Source organism: Oryza sativa, chromosome 4 (genome assembly GCF_034140825.1).
Source record: "Oryza sativa Japonica Group chromosome 4, ASM3414082v1".
NCBI classification, from domain to species: domain Eukaryota; kingdom Viridiplantae; phylum Streptophyta; class Magnoliopsida; order Poales; family Poaceae; genus Oryza; species Oryza sativa.
The window spans coordinates 957,973-977,892 of NC_089038.1; the positions used below are offsets into that span (position 1 = coordinate 957,973).

At 46.1% G+C, this 19,920-nt stretch overlaps 2 protein-coding genes across 5 annotated transcripts in view; both read right to left on the reverse strand.

Moving 5' to 3' along the window:
* Positions 1–18,656, reverse strand: part of LOC107279837 (uncharacterized) — a 31,302-nt gene extending 12,646 nt beyond the window's left edge. Inside the window, exons 1-8 of one of the 4 annotated variants that reach the window (XM_066309654.1) lie at positions 18,416–18,656; positions 15,291–18,277; positions 14,915–15,204; positions 14,457–14,833; positions 14,194–14,381; positions 13,929–14,118; positions 13,752–13,856; positions 13,123–13,679 (exon numbers count right to left, since the gene is read on the reverse strand). In XM_066309654.1, the coding sequence (XP_066165751.1) occupies positions 13,231–13,679; positions 13,752–13,856; positions 13,929–14,118; positions 14,194–14,381; positions 14,457–14,833; positions 14,915–15,204; positions 15,291–16,175 (2,484 nt within the window). In that variant the 5' untranslated portion in view covers positions 16,176–18,277; positions 18,416–18,656 and the 3' untranslated portion in view covers positions 13,123–13,230. Of the gene's footprint in view, positions 1–13,121; positions 13,680–13,751; positions 13,857–13,928; positions 14,119–14,193; positions 14,382–14,456; positions 15,205–15,290; positions 18,278–18,415 lie in introns of those variants that run through there. The other 3 variants (XM_066309655.1, XM_066309653.1, XM_066309652.1) reach the window with 3 other exon arrangements.
* LOC136355992 (uncharacterized) lies at positions 2,938–11,805 on the reverse strand. Its single transcript, XM_066309311.1, has 6 exons — positions 4,680–11,805; positions 4,204–4,598; positions 3,942–4,129; positions 3,677–3,866; positions 3,501–3,605; positions 2,938–3,428 (listed from the first exon to the last, which is right to left on the reverse strand). Exons 1-6 carry the CDS (start codon positions 4,952–4,954, stop codon positions 2,980–2,982), a joined length of 1,602 nt encoding a protein of 533 aa, XP_066165408.1. The 5' UTR covers positions 4,955–11,805; the 3' UTR covers positions 2,938–2,979.
* Positions 18,657–19,920: the final 1,264 nt, after the last annotated feature.

A 19,920-nucleotide genomic window follows, 5' to 3' on the forward strand; every position in this document is an offset into this window, starting at 1 on the left:
TCGGACTAAAAAAGGCAGGAGCAACTTATCAACGTATGATCCAGAGATGCTTCTCAACGCAGATCGGTCGCAACGTTGAAGCCTATGTGGATGACGTAGTCGTCAAGACCAAGCAAAAGGATGATTTGATCTCGGATCTAGAAGAAACCTTCGCGAGCATCCGCGCTTTCAGGATGAAATTAAACCCTGAAAAGTGCACCTTTGGAGTACCGTCAGGGAAACTGCTTGGTTTTATGGTGTCTCATAGGGGCATCCAAGCCAACCCGGAGAAAGTTACCGCTATCCTCAACATGAAACCGCCAAGTACCCAGAAAGATGTTCAGAAGCTGACTGGATGCATGGCGGCGCTCAGCCGATTTGTTTCAAGACTTGGCGAGCGGGGGATGCCCTTCTTTAAGCTACTGAAGAAAACAGATGATTTCCAGTGGGGACCCGAAGCACAGAAGGCCTTCGAAGATTTCAAGAAACTCCTCACCGAGCCGCTAGTCTTAGCCTCACCACACCCGCAGGAGCCGTTGTTGCTGTATGTAGCAGCCACCTCCCAGGTTGTGAGCACAGTCTTGGTCGTTGAGCGCGAGGAAGAAGGCCATGTCCAGAAAGTCCAGCGACCGATTTACTTTGTCAGCGAGGTCCTAGCCGACTCCAAAATGAGGTACCCTCAGGTTCAGAAGCTGTTATATGGTATTTTAATCACTACCAGGAAGCTATCTCACTACTTTCAAGGTCACTCGGTAACGGTGGTCACATCATTTCCACTCGGTGATATACTGCACAACCGCGAAGCAAACGGACGGATTGCAAAGTGGGCTTTGGAGTTGATGTCTTTGGACATATCATTCAAGCCCCGAATTTCAATCAAGTCCCAAGCGTTAGCTGATTTTGTCGCCGAATGGACCGAGTGCCAGGAGGATACCCCCGCGGAGAAGATGGAGCACTGGACCATGCATTTTGACGGGTCAAAAAGACTTTCGGGCACTGGAGCAGGAGTGGTTCTAATTTCACCAACTGGAGAAAGATTAAGCTATGTACTTTGGATACATTTTTCGGCGTCCCACAACGTCGCCGAGTATGAGGCCCTCCTTCATGGGCTCCGGATTGCAATTTCCCTAGGGATAAAGCGTCTAATAGTTCGAGGCGATTCACAGTTGGTTGTCAACCAAGTTATGAAAGAGTGGTCCTGCCTTGACGACAACATGATGGCATATCGACAGGAGGTACGCAAATTAGAAGACAAGTTCGATGGACTCGAGCTCAGTCATGTTCTTCGACACAACAATGAAGCCGCTGACAGACTTGCCAACTTTGGATCCAAGCGCGAGGTGGTGCCCTCTGATGTTTTCGTCGAACACCTTTACACGCCGACAGTACCTCCCAAAGATACTACTCAAGTCGCGGGCACTCATGACGTAGCTATGGTTGAAGCCGACTGGCGAGAGCCCCTCATACGATTTTTGACTTCTCAAGAACTCCCCCAAGACAAAGATGAAGCCGAGCGGATTTCAAGGCGGAGCAAACTTTATGTTATGCATGAAGCTGAGTTATACAAGAAAAGCCCTTCAGGAATTCTGCAACGCTGCGTATCTTTAGAGGAAGGGAGACAATTGCTGAAAGACATACATTCTGGGATATGCGGAAACCATGCTGCTGCACGCACCATTGTCGGCAAAGCTTACCGGCAGGGTTTTTTCTGGCCTACTGCAGTGTCCGACGCCGACAAAATTGTGCGCACATGCGAAGGTTGCCAATTTTTCGCCAGACAAATTCATCTACCAGCTCAAGAGTTGCAGACCATCCCGCTGTCTTGGCCGTTTGCGGTTTGGGGGCTCGACATGGTTTGCTCGTTTAAAAAGGCAGTCGGCGGTTACACGCATCTCTTTGTGGCCATTGATAAATTTTCCAAGTGGATTGAAGCTAAACCGGTTGCCACAATAACAGCAAATAACGCTCGAGACTTCTTCATCAACATTGTACATAGATTTGGAGTGCCCAATCGGATCATCACTGATAATGGCACACAATTCACTGGCGGAGTTTTTAAAGACTTTTGTGAGGACTTTGGAATTAAGATTTGCTATGCCTCAGTGGCACACCCCATGAGCAATGGACAGGTGGAGCGAGCCAATGGCATGATACTTCAAGGGATTAAAGCGCGTGTTTTTGACCGGCTAAAACCCTATGCCGGCAAATGGGTGACACAGCTGCCATCAGTACTTTGGTCTTTGCGAACTACACCCAGTCGGGCCACAGGCCAGTCACCTTTCTTCCTTGTCTATGGGGCAGAAGCAATGTTGCCGAGTGAAGTTGAATTCGAGTCTTTGCGCTTTCGAAATTTCCGTGAAGAACGCTACGAAGAAGACCGAGTGGATGATTTGCACCGATTGGAAGAAGTCCGCGAGGCAGCTTTAATTCGGTCGGCTCGATACTTACAAGGGTTGCGGCATTATCATAATCGCAATGTTCGATCCCGTGCTTTTTTAGTCGGTGACCTGGTTTTGAGGAAAATTCAAACTACACGAGATCGGCACAAGTTATCTCCTCTATGGGAAGGGCCATTTATCATCTCTGAAGTCACCCGACCAGGTTCTTATCGACTCAAGCGCGAAGACGGTACTATCGTCGACAATTCTTGGAACATTGAACATCTTCGTCGTTTCTACGCTTAAGCTTATCATTGTACTTCCCTATCTTGACTATCAACATCAAGTTTTCTTCTTGACGTTGTCAGTCGGGGGCTATCATCATAATAATGGAGTGTGATTTTTTATCAATTTAATTTGCTTACTTGGTCTATCATTGCCTTGTTTGGTTTTTTCTACTTAGTCTGCGAGGACTGAAAGTTTTTAATAGCTTCTTTGGGTTTTAGGCTCAACAAAGCTCGATAAAAGCATTTAAGAAATCAAAGACTTGGCTAGAACTATCAAGCACAGCATAAATACACCAGTATTGTACAAATTAAGCCTCCATTTGTTACATTCATACTCAGTCAGAATCAGTTCTTTCATCGTCAGAGTTATTGTTGCTCGGCTGAAGGTCGTTGTTGCGGAATTGATCTACAACGTCACTTGCAATCTTGTCAGCCGCATTTTGAGCATTACTGATAAGATCAAGAGCTGCTTCTTCGCTTGTCCCGTCTGCAAAGCCATCAATGGAGTCAATTTCAATCCTCGGGTACAAGGATTTGGTCATCGCTAATGCCATACTAGCTCCCATACTCCCAGCTTTCTTGATGTTCTTGAAATACACATCCGGAGCAACTCTCAGCTTGTCAAAGATTTCGGTTGCGTCGAGTGCACTCGGACCACTGTTATTGAGGAACATGGCTTGGACGAGTGGTGTAGCGACATTGGCGACTTCATCTCTTGCTCCTTCAAGCCTCTTGATCTTACCAACCAGGACGTCGAATTGAGCTTGGGATTTGATTTTGCGGTCTGCAAAACACATTTATGATAAGAATTTGTTGCATTAAAAAGAGATAAGTTCAGATCGTCAGCCGGCAGCACCTTCAACTTCCTTTAAGGCCGAGTCCCTTTGCGCAGCCAGTTCTACCTTGTCTCTCTCCAGGGCTTCAATTTGCTTCTCCATTTGAGCCATCCTGGCGGCTTGCGCTGTTTGAAATCCAAATGGTTGAGGATACGGTTATGACGGCCTGAATCAATGGGACAGATCTAGAGATTACCTTTTGATGAACCACTCAGCTCGTAGTTTGAATCCTGGAGTTGAGCGATTCGGTCCCTTAACTCTTTCTCCGTTTTCTTGGCATGCTCCTTGGCCTCGTGTAGCTGGCCCCTAACGGCTTCAAGAGTTCCCAAATGAGGAACCAACTTTTCTAAGGTTGTGGTCTTGGCCTCATTGCGAAGATGGATTCTCTGCACGGTGGTTCATGGATTAGTTTTGCTAACGAGAGAACAAAGTTATCAAAGGCAGTCACCCGGAAGACTTACATTCACAATGCGAGTAGCTTCTCCAAGTGCTTTCTTCAGCTGGCACACTTCCTCATCTTCTTTTTGGCGATTTATGACGATGCCGGAAACTTGAGAGTTCTCGTCCCACCATTTGAGTAAGATAGGAGGACGAGAGTCATTAGCAGCCTTTATGCGGAGAATTTCTTCTTCGTCGCCGCCTAATGGACCTGATGTATTCCCAAGACATTAGACGAACAAGCTGGAGTTATTCAGAACGGCATCACTTGAAAAGATGAGTTACCTGAGGATGTGCCTAGCTGAGCGTGAGGTGATCCTTGCTCTTTATCCGGAGACCCAATCACCGAGTCATTACCAGCCTCTGGTCCTTGAGAAGTTGTCGCCTGCGCTTCAGCTTCAGGAATCTCTTGATTTAGACCTACATCCGACTGGTTTCCAGTCGGGGGCTCTTGGGTTGTTGCAGTTTCAGTTGCTGCCGACTGGTTTCCAGTCGGCGGCTGGTCACTCGGATTGGCCTTGTCATCCGAAGCATGGGCGCCAGTCGGCTGGCTTTCGGCAGTTGGCTGGCTTTCGGCAGTCGGCTGGCTTTCGGCAGTCGGCTCAGCATCTTTGGATAAATTTGGCTCTGTCGCAGCCGGATCAGGATCTTTTCCAGTTGGATCTATGTCGGATGGTTTCCTGCAAAGTGTCCTTTCGATATTCAGCGTAATTTCTGTGAGAGAAGCATGTCAAAGGGAGATGGTACCGAGAGGTTTATACCTGGAAGATGTTCTAATCTTTGGCATTTGACGGCCAGCCAGTTTTTTCTTGGGCATGGTACGCTTTGGGAGTTTATTAGGCGAGCCCTTGTCCCCAGATTTGTTGTCGTCGCCTTCATCGTTGTCGAGCACCAGTTTTCTCTTGCGAAAACCTGTCTGTCCAGTCGGATTGGAGGTTTGAGGTTGTGGATCTGGTCTGATTGTTGGCCCTCCACTTCCCTGAACGGTGTGCTGGCGAGGAGACCGGCGCTGAGTGATTGGGGGATCAGATTTCATCAATACATATTCCTGAATAAGATGCCTCCACGGTTAGTTAACTCAACATGAAGATAAGATTATGTTTTGATCATGGGTTGAGGATTTCAGATGCATACCTGCGGAGGCGGATTGAATGCGTTATATGGCACAACTGGCAGCTGATGTGAGTAGCTGACGACAATAGCATTTGAGAAGATTTTATACATTCTCTCCTTCATGATTTTAAAATCCAGAGAGTCTGGTTCTTCACGATTGGGGTCATGCTTGCCGTCAAACTCGAATGCTGTACGGGATCTTTCTTTAATTGGTGCCAACCGGCATTTGATGAAATGCCGAGTAATCTGCTCTCCCTGTAAGCCTTGTTCTTTGAGTTTTAGCATGCGATCCATCAACTTCAAGGCTTGGGCAGCTTCATCCCCGATTGGAAGAGAGTTCCAAGTATCTTGATACACTGGAGGAAGACAAGAGTACTCGGGAAGAGCAGGCTCAGGATTCTGAACATAAAACCAGTTTGCATGCCATCCTTTGTTTGAGGTCTTGAAGGGCATGGAGAAATACTTCTGGCTCAGCGTCCCCCTCAGCTGAAATCCTGCCCCTCCGACTACACACGGCTTACTCTTGTTCGGCTGGGGCTTAAGAAAAAAGATTCGGCGGAACAGAGCGAAGTGGGGTTTAATTCCCAAGAAGGCTTCACAAACATGGACGAAATTGGCGATGTGGACTATGGAATTTGGGTTTAGGTGATGCAAGCTGATTTCATAGAAGTTTAATATCCCGCGGAAAAATTTCGAGGTCGGAAGAGCAAAGCCGCCATAGAAGAAATGGGAGAAAACTACAACCTCGTGTGTATCGGGGGACGGAAAAGCCTCACCGCACGCTGGCCGCCACCCGATGATCTCCTTGGCAGGGAGAACGCCGTGCGCCACCATCTCCTTCAGGTTCTCCTCCGTCACGTCGGATGGCGCCCATTGGCCTTCAAAGCTTTCTTTCTCTTCCGCCATCGATTTTACTCGAATGCGCTGATTTGATTCGAGGGATGGCTAGGGAGAGGTGAGGGATTGAGGCGGTGGAGCACGGGAAGGATTTTGATGAACTTTTCGAAGGTGGATTCGAGTGGATTGGTGAACCCTAGTTTGCCGGCGCAGCTCTGTACTGTAGCAGGGAGTGGGCAAAATGGCGAGAGTTCCGGCGGGGAAGACGAAGTGACGCTTGGATCACGGGATTTTTTGTTAAGGGTATTGGAGGTGCAAATGGGCTTAGGCCTGAACAGTACCTCAGCCCAATACATTTGACAGCGTGGCCCATTGTGTTCCTTAGGGACTTAGGCATTTTTGCTTTGGCAATTTATGCGCACAATAGTGTTGCCCGATGCTGATAGAATCCTTTTACGCGGTCATATAATTCTTTGGAATTATTGCGATGCAAATTAAAAGGTGCCCGACAGAAAGGCGTTATGCTGTTTTTGTAAGCTTTTTTAGGCTACAAAAGCTGTCTGGGTTAACTTGGAATGACTTGTTTTTACCATAGTCCTTTCCTTGGTATGTTATATGCCTGTTTTCATTATGGTGAATAGTCATAGCCTAGGCTATTAGACTTATTCGTTACCATAATTTATATAATACTTGGTGGGTAATCTTTAGAGTTTTTATTCGGATGCCTGTCAAGTGTGTTCATTCGTGAACCTTTTTGAGTGTTAACCACTCGGATTCCTTTTATTATGGCTAAAAAGCAGTCGGCAAGAATGCCTCTTTAGGCGCCGCGTATGCTTTTGTCGTATGATGCATGAATGTGCTATTATTTTATTCTCAACTATATGTTTAGTTTGTTAACTAATCACATAGTTGGGGGCTACACCTAATTAGGTGCATCTATTCGATGCACCATATTCTTTATCTTTTCGCCCTTTACAGTCTTCGTCTTCGCCACTCGGCAGGCCTTGGCATAAAAAGTTTGAAGCACTCAGATTATTATCTTTGAGAAGGCTATGATGGTTGACTGCAAAGGTCTCGGGGGCTACTGTGGAGATTATGGATATCCCATATCTACACGGCGATGATATTTGGACTGAATATAGGATACCGAATATAGATAGAATATCTTATTTGTATCTCGGGTTTGTTTCTCAACTTGTACATCAAGGAAACACCTTGAGACTTAGTCGGTTACGACTGTATTTTATCTGTATCTACATATTCCGTTAGGGATATAGATTGTCTTTTGTAACACGGACTCCTTCCCATATATAAGGGGGGTCCGGGTGCCTCTAGGGGCATATGTTGATTTTCTCTAAATCATACAATCAATAACACACTCGGCGGATTCATCCCCGGACAGGAGTAGGGTATTACTTCTTGAATAAGAAGGCCTGAACCTGTATAAATCCTTTGTCTTCAAACCCATACACTTTTCCAGCTTGATAGCCACCCCCTTTTATTATTGCCGAAATCTAGTTTCGACACATAGCTAAACAAACACACTAAAATCTTTTATCACAAATAAAATTCTAAAGAAACGCCCAGTTTTCTCGGTGGTGTATTTATTAATTACAATAGAATAAAGTGTAATAGACCACAAAAAGGTAGAGTGCAAACCGGCATATATATAATGTTACGAATAAAGTTATTAATTACACTATATATATTTGTGGAGATTATGGATATCCCATATCTACACGGCGATACTATTTGGGCTGGATATAGGATACCGAATATGTATGGAATATCTTATTTGTATCTCGGGTTTGTTTCTTAACTTGTACAACAAGGAAACACCTTGAGACTTAGTCGGTCACGGCTGTATTTAATCTATATCTGTGTATTCCGTTAGGGATATTGATTATCTTTTGTAACCCGGACTCCTTCCCATATATAAGGGGGGTCCGGGCGCCTCTAGGGGCAGAGGTTGATTTTCCCTAAATCATACAATCAATAATACACTCGGCGGATTCATCCCCGGACAGGAGTAGGGTATTACTTCTTTTATAAGAAGGCCTGAACCTGTATAAATCCTTGGTCTCCAAACCCATACACTTTCCTAGCTTGATAGCCACCCCCTTTTATTATTGCCGAAATCTAGTTTCGACAGTTAGCGCGCCAGGTAGGGGAGGCGTCAAGCTTTTCGCCGATCAGTGCAATGGGTCCTTTCTCCGGCATCGACGACCTCGTCTTCCCACCCGGGCAGACGTTTCGGTTCGGCAGCCTCGACTTCGTCACCGACAACTTCGGCAAGATTTCTCTCTTTGACTCGGAATCGGACCAGTCGGGAGAGAACCGGATCTCAGTCCCGTTTGGATTCCCAAACGCGGCTGAAACCTACTTCAAGACCATCTCAATCGAGTCGGCTTCAAACCACTCGGCTGAGATCGCATCTTCTCCAACGACACCAGATCAAGATGATGGGGCTTACCCACCAGTCCTGATGAAGCTCCCCGACGATTTAGCGGCCGTCTCCACCGCGACAGCGTCTTCATCCCGTAGGCCTAGGCGGAAGTCGGTTTCAACACCGATTTCGCCTAGCTTCAGGGAAGTCGGCGTCATCCTCCAACCACTCGGCACGGTTTCGACGGATCAGCTAGATGACCATTACAGCTCTCCCACCGTCGACTCGCGCCCCACCGACATCGTGGAGTACGATGAGTTTAGCTCTCGCTACCACGACCCGGATCTCGACGACTTCGACGGAAGCCTAGATGACAACTACACCCCTCTCTACTTTGGCGTTTTCATGGCCAATAACGAGACGGAGGAGCAACGCCAAGCCCGGGAGACCGAAGAACGTCGCCGACTGGAGGAGGAGCATCAAGCACAAGAACAAGAACGGCTACGGCGTGAGCAGCAGGACCGTGAGCGGATCGCCAAGGAGGCTGAAGATCGACGTCAGCGAGCTTTGGAAGCAGGGCGCCGAGCGCGTGATCTCATTGGACAACAAGACGTCGAAGGGACACCGGTTTTCCGCACCCCTCAACAGAATGCGGTTGCCGCGATCACCCTTCTCGACACCCTCCTCAACCAAAGCGAGCTAAATCGTTCCGACCACGTCGTCAACATCTTGAACCAGACGAAGACCATGATCGCGGCTTCGGTCCCAGTTAACTCCGAAAGCGTCCACACGCCGACTGGCAGCCGAGTCCCCCACTTCCGATCTCATGACTACCGTCATCCAAGCCTCAGCATCACCGGTCCACCCGGGGCGGTACCCCCTGGTACTAGACCCAGTGGTCCGTAATGTCAAGCTTCGCAGAACCCTCATTGACGGTGGCAGCGCACTCAACATCCTTTTCGCCAAGACCTTGGATGATATGCAGATTCCTCGCTCCGAGCTGAAACCAAGCAATGCGCCTTTTCACGGAGTAATTCCAGGATTATCCGCAACTCCACTCGGCCAGATCACCCTCCCGGTCACTTTTGGTACTCGGGAAAACTTTCGCACAGAGAATATCAGCTTCGAAGTCGCCGATTTCGAGACAGCTTACCATGCCATACTCGGACGCCCGGCGTTAGCCAAGTTCATGGCCGTCCCGCACTACACTTACATGATGATGAAGATGCCTGGTCCCCGAGGAGTGCTATCCCTACGGAGCGACATCAAGCAAGCCGTCACATGCGACAAGGAGAGTTGCGACATGGCCCAAACTCGCGAGATGGCGTCTGCCCGAGAGGACATCCGACTGGCTGCGGCCACGGCGAGCGAAGGAGAAATACCTGCCACCAAGACTTCAAAAAGTGGAGAAAGCGAAGCCAAGACTAAGAAGATTCCCCTAGATCCCTCTGACTCTACTAAAACTGCTGTAATAGGGGCCGAGTTAGATTGTAAATAGGAAAGCGCGCTCATCACCTTTCTTCAGAATAATAAAGATATCTTTGCGTGGAAACCATCGGATATGCCCGGTATTCCTAGAGAGGTGATTGAGCACTCCTTACATGTCAAAGAAGATGCCAAGCCGATCAAACAACGACTCCGCCGATTCGCACAAGACAGGAAGGACGCAATCAAGGAGGAATTAACCAAGCTGTTAGCAGCAGGCTTCATCAAAGAAGTTCTTCATCCCGATTGGCTGGCGAACCCGGTTCTAGTTCGGAAGAAAACAGGGCAATGGCGCATGTGTGTTGATTATACCGACCTCAACAAGTCTTGCCCCAAAGATCCTTTTGGGTTGCCTCGCATTGACCAGGTAGTTGACTCAACCGCCGGCTGTGAGCTTCTCAGTTTTTTGGACTGCTACTCGGGGTATCATCAGATCCAACTGAAGGAATCCGACTGCTTGAAGACTTCATTCATCACGCCTTTTGGGGCATACTGCTACGTCACCATGCCGTTCGGACTAAAAAACGCAGGAGCAACTTATCAACGTATGATCCAAAGATGCTTCTCAACGCAGATCGGCCGCAACGTTGAAGCCTATGTGGATGATGTAGTCGTCAAGACCAAGCAAAAGGATGATTTGATCTCGGATCTAGAAGAAACCTTTGCGAGCATCCGTGCTTTCAGGATGAAATTGAACCCTGAAAAGTGCACCTTCGGAGTACCGTCAGGGAAGCTGCTTGGCTTTATGGTGTCTCATAGGGGCATCCAAGCCAACCCGGAGAAAGTTACTGCTATCCTCAACATGAAACCGCCAAGTACCCAGAAAGATGTTCAGAAGCTGACTGGATGCATGGCGGCGCTCAGCCGATTTGTTTCACGACTTGGCGAGCGGGGGATGCCCTTCTTTAAGCTGCTGAAGAAAACAGATAGCTTCCGGTGGGGACCCGAAGCACAGAAGGCCTTCGAAGATTTCAAAAAACTCCTCACCGAGCCGCCAGTCTTAGCCTCACCACACCCGCAGGAGCCGTTGTTACTGTACGTATCAGCCACCTCCCAGGTTGTGAGCACAGTCTTGGTCGTTGAGCGCGAGGAAGAAGGCCATGTCCAGAAAGTCCAGCGACCGATTTACTTTGTCAGCGAGGTCCTAGCCGACTCCAAAACGAGGTACCCTCAGGTTCAAAAGCTGTTATATGGTATTCTAATTACTACCAGGAAGCTATCTCACTACTTTCAAGGTCACTCGGTAACGGTGGTCACATCATTTCCACTCGGTGATATACTGCACAACCGCGAAGCGAACGGACGTATTGCTAAGTGGGCTTTGGAGTTGATGTCTTTGGACATATCATTCAAGCCCCGAATTTCAATCAAGTCCCAAGCGTTAGCTGATTTTGTCGCCGAATGGACCGAGTGCCAGGAGGATACCCCCGCGGAGAACATGGAGCATTGGACCATGCATTTTGACGGATCCAAACGACTTTCGGGCACCGGAGCAGGAGTGGTTTTGATTTCCCCAACTGGAGAAAGATTAAGCTATGTACTTTGGATACATTTTTCGGCGTCCCACAATGTCGCCGAGTATGAGGCCCTCCTTCATGGACTACGGATTGCAATTTCCCTAGGGATAAAGCGTCTAATAGTTCGAGGTGATTCACAGCTGGTTGTCAACCAAGTTATGAAAGAGTGGTCCTGCCTTGACGACAATATGATGGCATATCGACAAGAGGTGCGCAAATTGGAAGACAAGTTCGATGGACTCGAGCTCAGTCACGTTCTTCGACACAACAATGAAGCCGCCGACAGACTTGCCAATTTTGGATCCTAGCGCGAGACGGCGCCCTCAGATGTTTTCGTCGAACACCTTTACACACCGACCGTACCTCATAAAGATACTATTCAAGATGCGGACACTCATGACGTGGCTATGGTTGAAGCCGACTGGCGAGAGCCCTTCATACGATTTTTAATTTCTCAAGAACTCCCTCAAGATAAAGATGAAGCCGAGCGGATTTCAAGGCGGAGCAAACTTTATGTTATGCATGAATCTGAGCTATACAAGAAAAGCCCTTCAGGAATTCTGCAACGCTGCGTATCTTTAGAGGAAGGGAGACAATTGCTGAAAGATATACATTCTGGGATTTGCGGAAACCATGCCGCTGCACGCACCATTGTCGGCAAAGCTTACCGGCAGGGTTTTTTCTGGCCTACTGCAGTGTCCGACGCCGACAAGATTGTGCGCACGTGCGAAGGTTGCCAATTTTTCGCCAGACAAATTCATCTACCAGCTCAAGAGTTGCAGACTATCCCGCTGTCTTGGCCGTTTGCGGTTTGGGGGCTTGACATGGTTGGCCCGTTTAAAAAGGCAGTCGGCGGTTACACGCATCTCTTTGTGGCCATTGACAAATTCTCCAAGTGGATTGAAGCTAAACCGGTTGTCACAATCACAGCAGATAATGCTCGAGACTTCTTCATCAACATTGTGCATAGATTTGGAGTGCCCAATCGGATAATCACTGATAATGGCACACAATTCACTGGCGGAGTTTTTAAAGACTTTTGTGAGGACTTTGGAATTAAGATTTGCTACGCCTCAGTGGCACACCCCATGAGCAATGGACAGGTGGAGCGAGCTAATGGCATGATACTTCAAGGGATTAAAGCGCGTGTCTTTGACCGGCTAAAACCCTATGCCGGCAAATGGGTACAACAGCTGCCATCGGTACTTTGGTCTTTGCGAACTACACCCAGTCGGGCCACAGGCCAGTCACCTTTTTTCCTTGTCTATGGGGCAGAAGCAATGTTGCCAAGTGAAGTTGAATTCGAGTCTTTGCGCTTTCGAAATTTCCGTGAAGATCGCTACGAAGAGGACCGAGTGGATGACTTGCACCGATTGGAAGAAGTCCGCGAAGCAGCTTTGATTCGGTCGGCTCGATATTTACAAGGGTTGCGGCGCTATCATAATCGCAATGTTCGATCTCGTGCCTTTTTAGTCGGTGATCTGGTTTTGAGGAAAATTCAAACTACACGAGATCGGCACAAGTTATCTCCTCTATGGGAAGGGCCATTTATTATCTCTGAAGTCACCCGGCCAGGTTCTTATCGACTCAAGCGCGAAGACGGTACTCTTGTCGACAACTCTTGGAACATCGAACATCTTCATCGTTTCTATGCTTAAGCTTATCATTGTATTTCCCTATCTTGACTGTCAACATCAAGTTTTCTTCTTGCCGCTGTCAGTCGGGGGCTATCATCATAATAATGGAGTGTGATTTTTTATCAATTCAGTTTGCTTACTTGGTTTATCATTGCCTTGTTTGGTTTTTCTACTCAGTTTGCGAGGACTGAAAGTTTTTTAATAGCTTCTTTGGGTTTTAGGCTCAACAAAGCTTAACAAAAACTTTTAAGAAATCAAAAACTTGGCAAGAATCATCAAGCACAGCATAAATACACCAGTATTGTACAAATTGAGCCTCCATGCATTACATTCATGATCAGTCAGAATCAGTCATTTCATCATCAGAGTCATTGTTACTCGGTTGGAGGTCGTTGTTGCGGAATTGCTCTACGACATCACTTGCAATTTTGTCAGCCGCATTTTGTGCACTGCTGATAAGATCAAGAGCAGCTTCTTCACTTGTCCCGTTTGCAAAGCCATCAATGGTGTCAACTTCAATTCTCGGGTACAAGGATTTTGTCATCGCCAAGGCCATGCTAGCTCCCATACTTCCAGCTTTCTTGATATTCTTGAAATATACATCCGGAGCAACACTCAGCTTGTCGAATATTTCGGTTGCGTCGAGTGCACTCGGACCACTGTTATTGAGGAACATAGCTTGGATGAGTGGTGCAGCGACATTGGCGACTTCATCTCTTGCTCCTTCAAGCCTCTTGATCTTACCAACCAGGACATCCAATTGAGCTTGAGACTTGATTTTACGGTCTACACAACACATTTATAATAAGAATCTACTGCATTAAAAAGAGGAAAGTTCAGATCATCAGCCGGCAGTACCTTCAACTTCTTTCAAGGCTGAGTCCCTTTCTGCAGCCAACTCTGCTTTGTCTTTTTTCAAGGCTTCAATCTGTTTCTCCATCTGAGCCATTCTGGTGGCTTGCGCTGTTTGAAATCCAAGTGTTTGAGGATGCAATTATGACAGCATAAATCAATGGAACAGATCTGGATGATTACCTTTTGATGAACCACTTAGCTCGAAGTTTGAATCCTGGAGCTGGGCAATTCGGTCCCTTAACTCCTTCTCTGTCTTTTTGGCGCACTCCTTGGCCTCATGCAGCTGGTCCCTAACTGCTTCTAGAGTTCCCAAATGAGGAACCAGCTTTTCCAAAGTTGTAGTCTTAGCCTCATTGCGAAGATGGATTCTCTGCATGATGGATCATGGTTCAGTTCTACTAAAGAGAGAACAAAGTTATTAAAGGCAGTCACCCGGAAGATTTACATTCACAATGCGAGTGGCTTCTCCAAGTGCTTTCTTCAGCTGGCACACTTCCTCATCTTCTTTTTGACGATTTATAACGATGCCGGCAACTTGCGAGTTCTCGTCCCACCATTTGAGCAAGATAGGAGGACGGGAGTCATCAACCGCCTTTATGCGAGGAATTATTTCTTCGTCATCGCCTATTGTTCCTGATGTATTTCCAAGACAATTAGACGAGTAAGCTTAAGTTATTTAAATCGGCATCACTTGAGAAGATGTGTTACCTGAGGATGTTCCTGGCTGAACATGAGGTGGTCCTTGTTCTTTATTTAGAGACCCAATCATTGAGTCCTTACCAGCCTCTGGTTCTTGGGAAGTTGTCGTTTGCGCTTCAACTTCCGGGATTTCTTCATCGGAACCTACATCCGACTGGTTTCCAGTCGGGGGCTCTTGTGTTGTTGCAGTTTCAGCTGTTGCCGACTGGTCTCCAGTTGGCGGCTGGTCACTCGGATCGGCTTTGTCATCCGAAGCATGGGCGCCAGCCGGCTGGCTTTCGGCAGTCGGCTGGTTTTCGGCAGACGGCTCAGTGTCTTTGGATAAATTTGGCTCTGTCACAGCCGGATCAGGATCTTTTCCAGTTGGATCTATGTCGGACGGTTTCCTGCAAAGCGTCCTTTCGATACTCAGCATAATTTCTATAAGGGAAGCATGCCGAAACAAGATGGTACCGAGAAGTTTATACCTGGAAGATGTTCTAATCTTTGGCATTTGACGGCCAGCCAGTTTTTTCCTGGGCATGGTATGCTTTGGGAGTTTGTTGGGCGTGCCCTTGTCCCCAGATTTGTTGCTGTCATCGCCCTCATCGTCATTAAGCACCAGTTTTCTCTTGCGAGGACCTGTCTGACCAGCCGGTTTGGAGGTTTGAGGTTGTGGGTCTGACCTGATTGTCGGCCCTCCACTTCCCTGAATGGTGTGCTGGCGAGGAGATCGGCGCTGAGCAATTGGGGGATCAGATTTCATCAATACGTAATCCTGAATGAGATGCCTCCATGGTTAGTTAACTCAACATGAAGACAAGATACTATTTTGGTCGTAAGTTGATGATTTCAGATACATACCTGCGGAGGCGGATTGAATGCATTATATGGCACAACTGGCAGCTGGTGTGAGTAGCTAACGACAATGGCATTTGAGAAGATTTTATACATTCTCTCCTTCATGATTTTGAAATCCAGAGAGTCTGGTTCTTCGCGATTAGGATCGTGCTTGCCGTCAAACTCAAAAGCTGTACGGGATCTTTCTTTAATTGGCGCCAGTCGGCATTTAATGAAATGCCGAGTGATCTGCTCTCCTTGCAAGCCTTGTTCTTTGAGTTTTAACATGCGATCCAACAATTCCAAGGCTTGGGCAGCTTCATCTCCGATTGGAAGAGAGTTCCAAGTATCTTGGTACACCGGGGGAAGACAAGAGTATTCGGGAAGAGCAGGCTTAGGATTCTGAACATAAAACCAGTTCGCATGCCATCCTTTGTTTGAAGTCTTGAAGGGCATAGAGAAATACTTTTGGCTCAGAGTTCCCCTCAGCTGGAATCCTGCCCCCCCGACTACACATGGCTTACTCTTGTTTGGTTGGGGTTTGAGGAAGAAGATCCGGCGAAACAGGGCAAAGTGAGGCTTGATTCCCAAAAAGGCTTCACAAACATGGACGAAATTGGCGATGTGCACTATGGAATTTGGGTTTAGGTGATGCAAGCTGATTCCATAGAAGTTCAAGATCCCGCGGAAAAATTTCGAGGTCGGAAGAGCGAAGCCGCCGTAGAAGAAATGCGAGAAGACCACAATCTCGTGTGTATCGGGGGTCGGAAAAATCTCACCGTACGCTGGCCGCCACCCGATGATCTCCTTAGCAGGGAGAACGCCGTGCGCCACCATCTCCTTCAGGTTCTCTTCCGTTACGTCAGACGGCGCCCATTGGCTTTCGAAGCTTTCTCTCTCTTCCGCCATCGAGTTTCCTCAAATGCGCTGATTTGATTCGAGGGATGGCTTGGGAGAGGTGAGGAATTGAGGCGGTGGATCACGGGAAGGAATTTGATCACTTTTTGAAGGTGGATTTGGGTGGATTGGTGAACCCTAGTTCGCCGGCGCAGTTCTGCACTGTAGCAAGGAGTGGGGAAAATGGCGAGAGTTCCGGCGGGGAAGACGAAGCGTCGCTTGGATCTCGGATTTCTTGTTAAGGGTATCGGAGGTGCAAATGGGCCTAGGCCTGAACAGTACTTCAGCCCAATACTTTTAACAGCGTGGCCCATTGTGTTCCTTAGGGACTTAGGCATATTTTGCTTTGGCAATATTATGCTCACAATAGTGTTGCCCGATGCTGATAAAATCCTTTTTATGCGGTCATATAATTCTTTGGAATTATTGCAATGCAAATTAAAAGGTGCCCGACAGAAAGGTGTTATACCGCTTTTTTGTTAGCTTTATTAGGCTACAAAAGCTGTCTGGGTTAATCTGGAATGACTTGTTTTTATCATAGTCACTTCCTTGGTATGTTATATACCTATTTTCATTATGGTAAATAGTCATAGCCTAGGCTATTAGACTTATTCATTACCATAATTTTTTATAATACTTGGTGGGTGATCTTTAGAGTTTTATACTCGGATGCCTGTCCAGTGTGTTCATTCGTGAACCTTTTAGAGTGTAAACCACTCGGACTCTTTTTGTTATGGCTAAAAAGCAGTCGGCTAGAATGTCTCTTTAGGCGCCGCGTATGCTTTTGCCATCTGATGCGTGGTAGTGCTATTATTTTGTTCTCAACTATATGTTTAGTTTGTTAACTAATCACATAGTTGGGGGCTACACCTAATTAGGTGCATCTATTCGATGCACCATATTCTTTATCTTTTCGCCCTTTACAGTCTTCGTCTTCGCTACTCGGTGGGCCTTGGCATGAATAATCTGAAGCACTCGGATTGCTATCTTTGAGAAGGCTACGATGGTTGACTGCAAAGGTCTCGGGGGCTACTGTGGAGATTATGGATATCCCATATCTACACGGCGATACTATTTGGGCTGGATATAGGATACCGAATATGTATGGAATATCTTATTTGTATCTCGGGTTTGTTTCTTAACTTGTACAACAAGGAAACACCTTGAGACTTAGTCGGTCACGGCTGTATTTAATCTATATCTGTGTATTCCGTTAGGGATATTGATTATCTTTTGTAACCCGGACTCCTTCCCATATATAAGGGGGGTCCGGGCGCCTCTAGGGGCAGAGGTTGATTTTCCCTAAATCATACAATCAATAATACACTCGGCGGATTCATCCCCGGACAGGAGTAGGGTATTACTTCTTTTATAAGAAGGCCTGAACCTGTATAAATCCTTGGTCTCCAAACCCATACACTTTCCTAGCTTGATAGCCACCCCCTTTTATTATTGCCGAAATCTAGTTTCGACAATATTTTTTCTCTCTGCAACTAGCCAAACATAGCATTGAATTTTGAACAGGTGGAGTGTGAGAAATTTTACGGTTCTTGACCAATTACTTGTTATTATCAAAAGTTTACACTAAAATTATTTCTTTTATACATTGAGATACATAATACTTGATGTGCCAAAATTTATAGTATAAAATATGGTACCTCATGTTATGTTCTAAGGTTGGTAAAATTATCCTTTTTGCAATTTATTTCTTCCACAAATAGAAGAAGTTTGCTCCGAGAGGATTGTTTGCAAATGAGATGTTAGAAAAAAAAACACTTCTAAAGCCAAATATGACAATGAAAGCGTGTTTCAAAAAATTGCGTCCAAATTGGAAATCTAAAATAGCAGTAAAGTGTCTTGTTTAATTCACGTGCGTGGTCGTGAAATAACTTTCATTCAAAAATAAAAACAATATCACCGATCTGATTTAATTACCTCCTTCGCTGGTGGCATGTTGAGTTGATCTGCGTAGCCCGGCTCTCTTCAATTAGTGTTGAATTGCGGGCAGCTTCATCGATCATATAATCTCAATCGATCTTCTTTCAGTTGATTAAACGCTCCTTAATTAGAAATGGATCGACAGCAGAGAATACATATATATGTTGAAGCAAGCCCTGTAATTAATTAACCCATGATATATAGATGCCTGATGGATCGATTTCTCCAGCCCACTCCTGATGCATCAACACACACACATAGGGGGAGAGAGAGAGAGCGCAATTAAACTGCACGATATGATGTAGCTAGTTTACCTTAATCACGATGTTTGCCGACAGAGATCGAGTACATGGGGATTAGCTAAGCCATTGTTGGTGCGAGGGCGAGCATAAATTGAAACGATCAAACTGGATGCAATATGATCGATAGATCGATGTTCTGGGCTAGAGCTAGCAGAAGCCTTGTAAAAACGTACTGTCGTCTAGAAGCCTTCGTCGATCTATTATTCCTTGCGTACGATCGATATGTTTGCTTTAGTATTTTTCTTTGCTTTGCATTTGCTGCAAAGCCGCAAATCGATATGCTATATGTACGTCCTAAGCTGTACCTGAATGCATCATCTGAGAGGATGAATGCATCTCAGATCTGAGAGGAGGTACAATAGCAGACTGTAAGCCAGCTATAAACATATATATTTTAAAGAGATAAAAAAGTAGAGAGAAGCAGTGGGCTACAGATCTGTAGAAGCTGTAGCACGGACTTCAAGACATAATATATGCTTCTATGACAGGTGGGATCACATATTAATAGTATTGTAAATAATTGTTGTATAAATCGACTATTAAATTGGCTATAGATAATTTGGAGTTAGTAGTTGGCTAATCGTCGGATTCTTTGCTTCGCCTCCTTGATTAAAGTGCAAAAAGCAAAAGATAAAGCAAAAGGGATGTACGTCGTCAATCCAGGATACAAAAGCAACTGTGTCTTGTTAACCCCAAGGTTAGAATGTGATACCCTATACTCCCTCAGTTTCATTTTAGTTGACGTTTTGGACAATGATACGGTCTACAAGATATATCTTTGATCTTATTTTTCTATTATAATATATACAATAAATAAATGCATGTTTACTTTTATTATAGTGCTTTGAAAGAAAAATTTATATATGTTATTCAATTTTCTTTAAATTAAATATTTTTAAAGTTATTGATGGTCAAAGTTATAAAAGTTTGGCCTCAACCTTATTCAAAACGTCAATTAATATAGAACCGGAGGGAGTATAGGGTTAACTATCTCATAATGCATAAACATTTCGGGGTAACTTAAATTACAAAATTTCAAACATAATTCCACAAACAATTAAATAAATCATGAATTTTGACATTTTTTTCTAAATTCGATAGAATACATTCTCCCTTGGAGTTAAACTAAATTTAAAACTTTGATTGGCATGTAGGCTACCTAAGCCACCATAGTTCAACCCCCCCCCCCCCAAAAAAAAAAAGGAAAAAACAGGTTTGCTAATCTAGCACCAGTACAAGATGGGTATTCGCAGGCAGAAAAAAATGATTTTTCATGGGCGCCCAGCCGCCCCGCTTACAATTATAAGGCATGCGAAAATCATGTGGTCGACGTTGAAGTTGTTGTCGCTATCCCTAAGAAGCCAGGGAGGTTCCACCACCACCGGAGTTCACGGGGTCCCAGCAGCTGGATCTAGCCTTCTCACTGTCGTCTTGCATGCCCCTCGGCAGCAAGATCGGCGGTGTGCGGCGGCGGGAAGGAGGCAGCCCGTGCCCCTCGGCAACCGGAGGCGGCATGC

Bases quoted from the DNA above. Each gene is read 5' to 3' on its own strand.
- LOC136355992 (XM_066309311.1), bottom strand. From the start codon at position 4,954: ATGAAATCTGATCCCCCAATCACTCAGCGCCGGTCTCCTCGCCAGCAC. The intron at 3,606-3,676 runs GTAATCTCTAGA...GATTTCAAACAG, and splicing joins GCTGAGTGGTTCATCAAAAG to CGCAAGCCGCCAGGATGGCT. The intron at 3,429-3,500 runs GTGCTGCCGGCT...TGTGTTTTGCAG, and splicing joins GGCCTTAAAGGAAGTTGAAG to ACCGCAAAATCAAATCCCAA.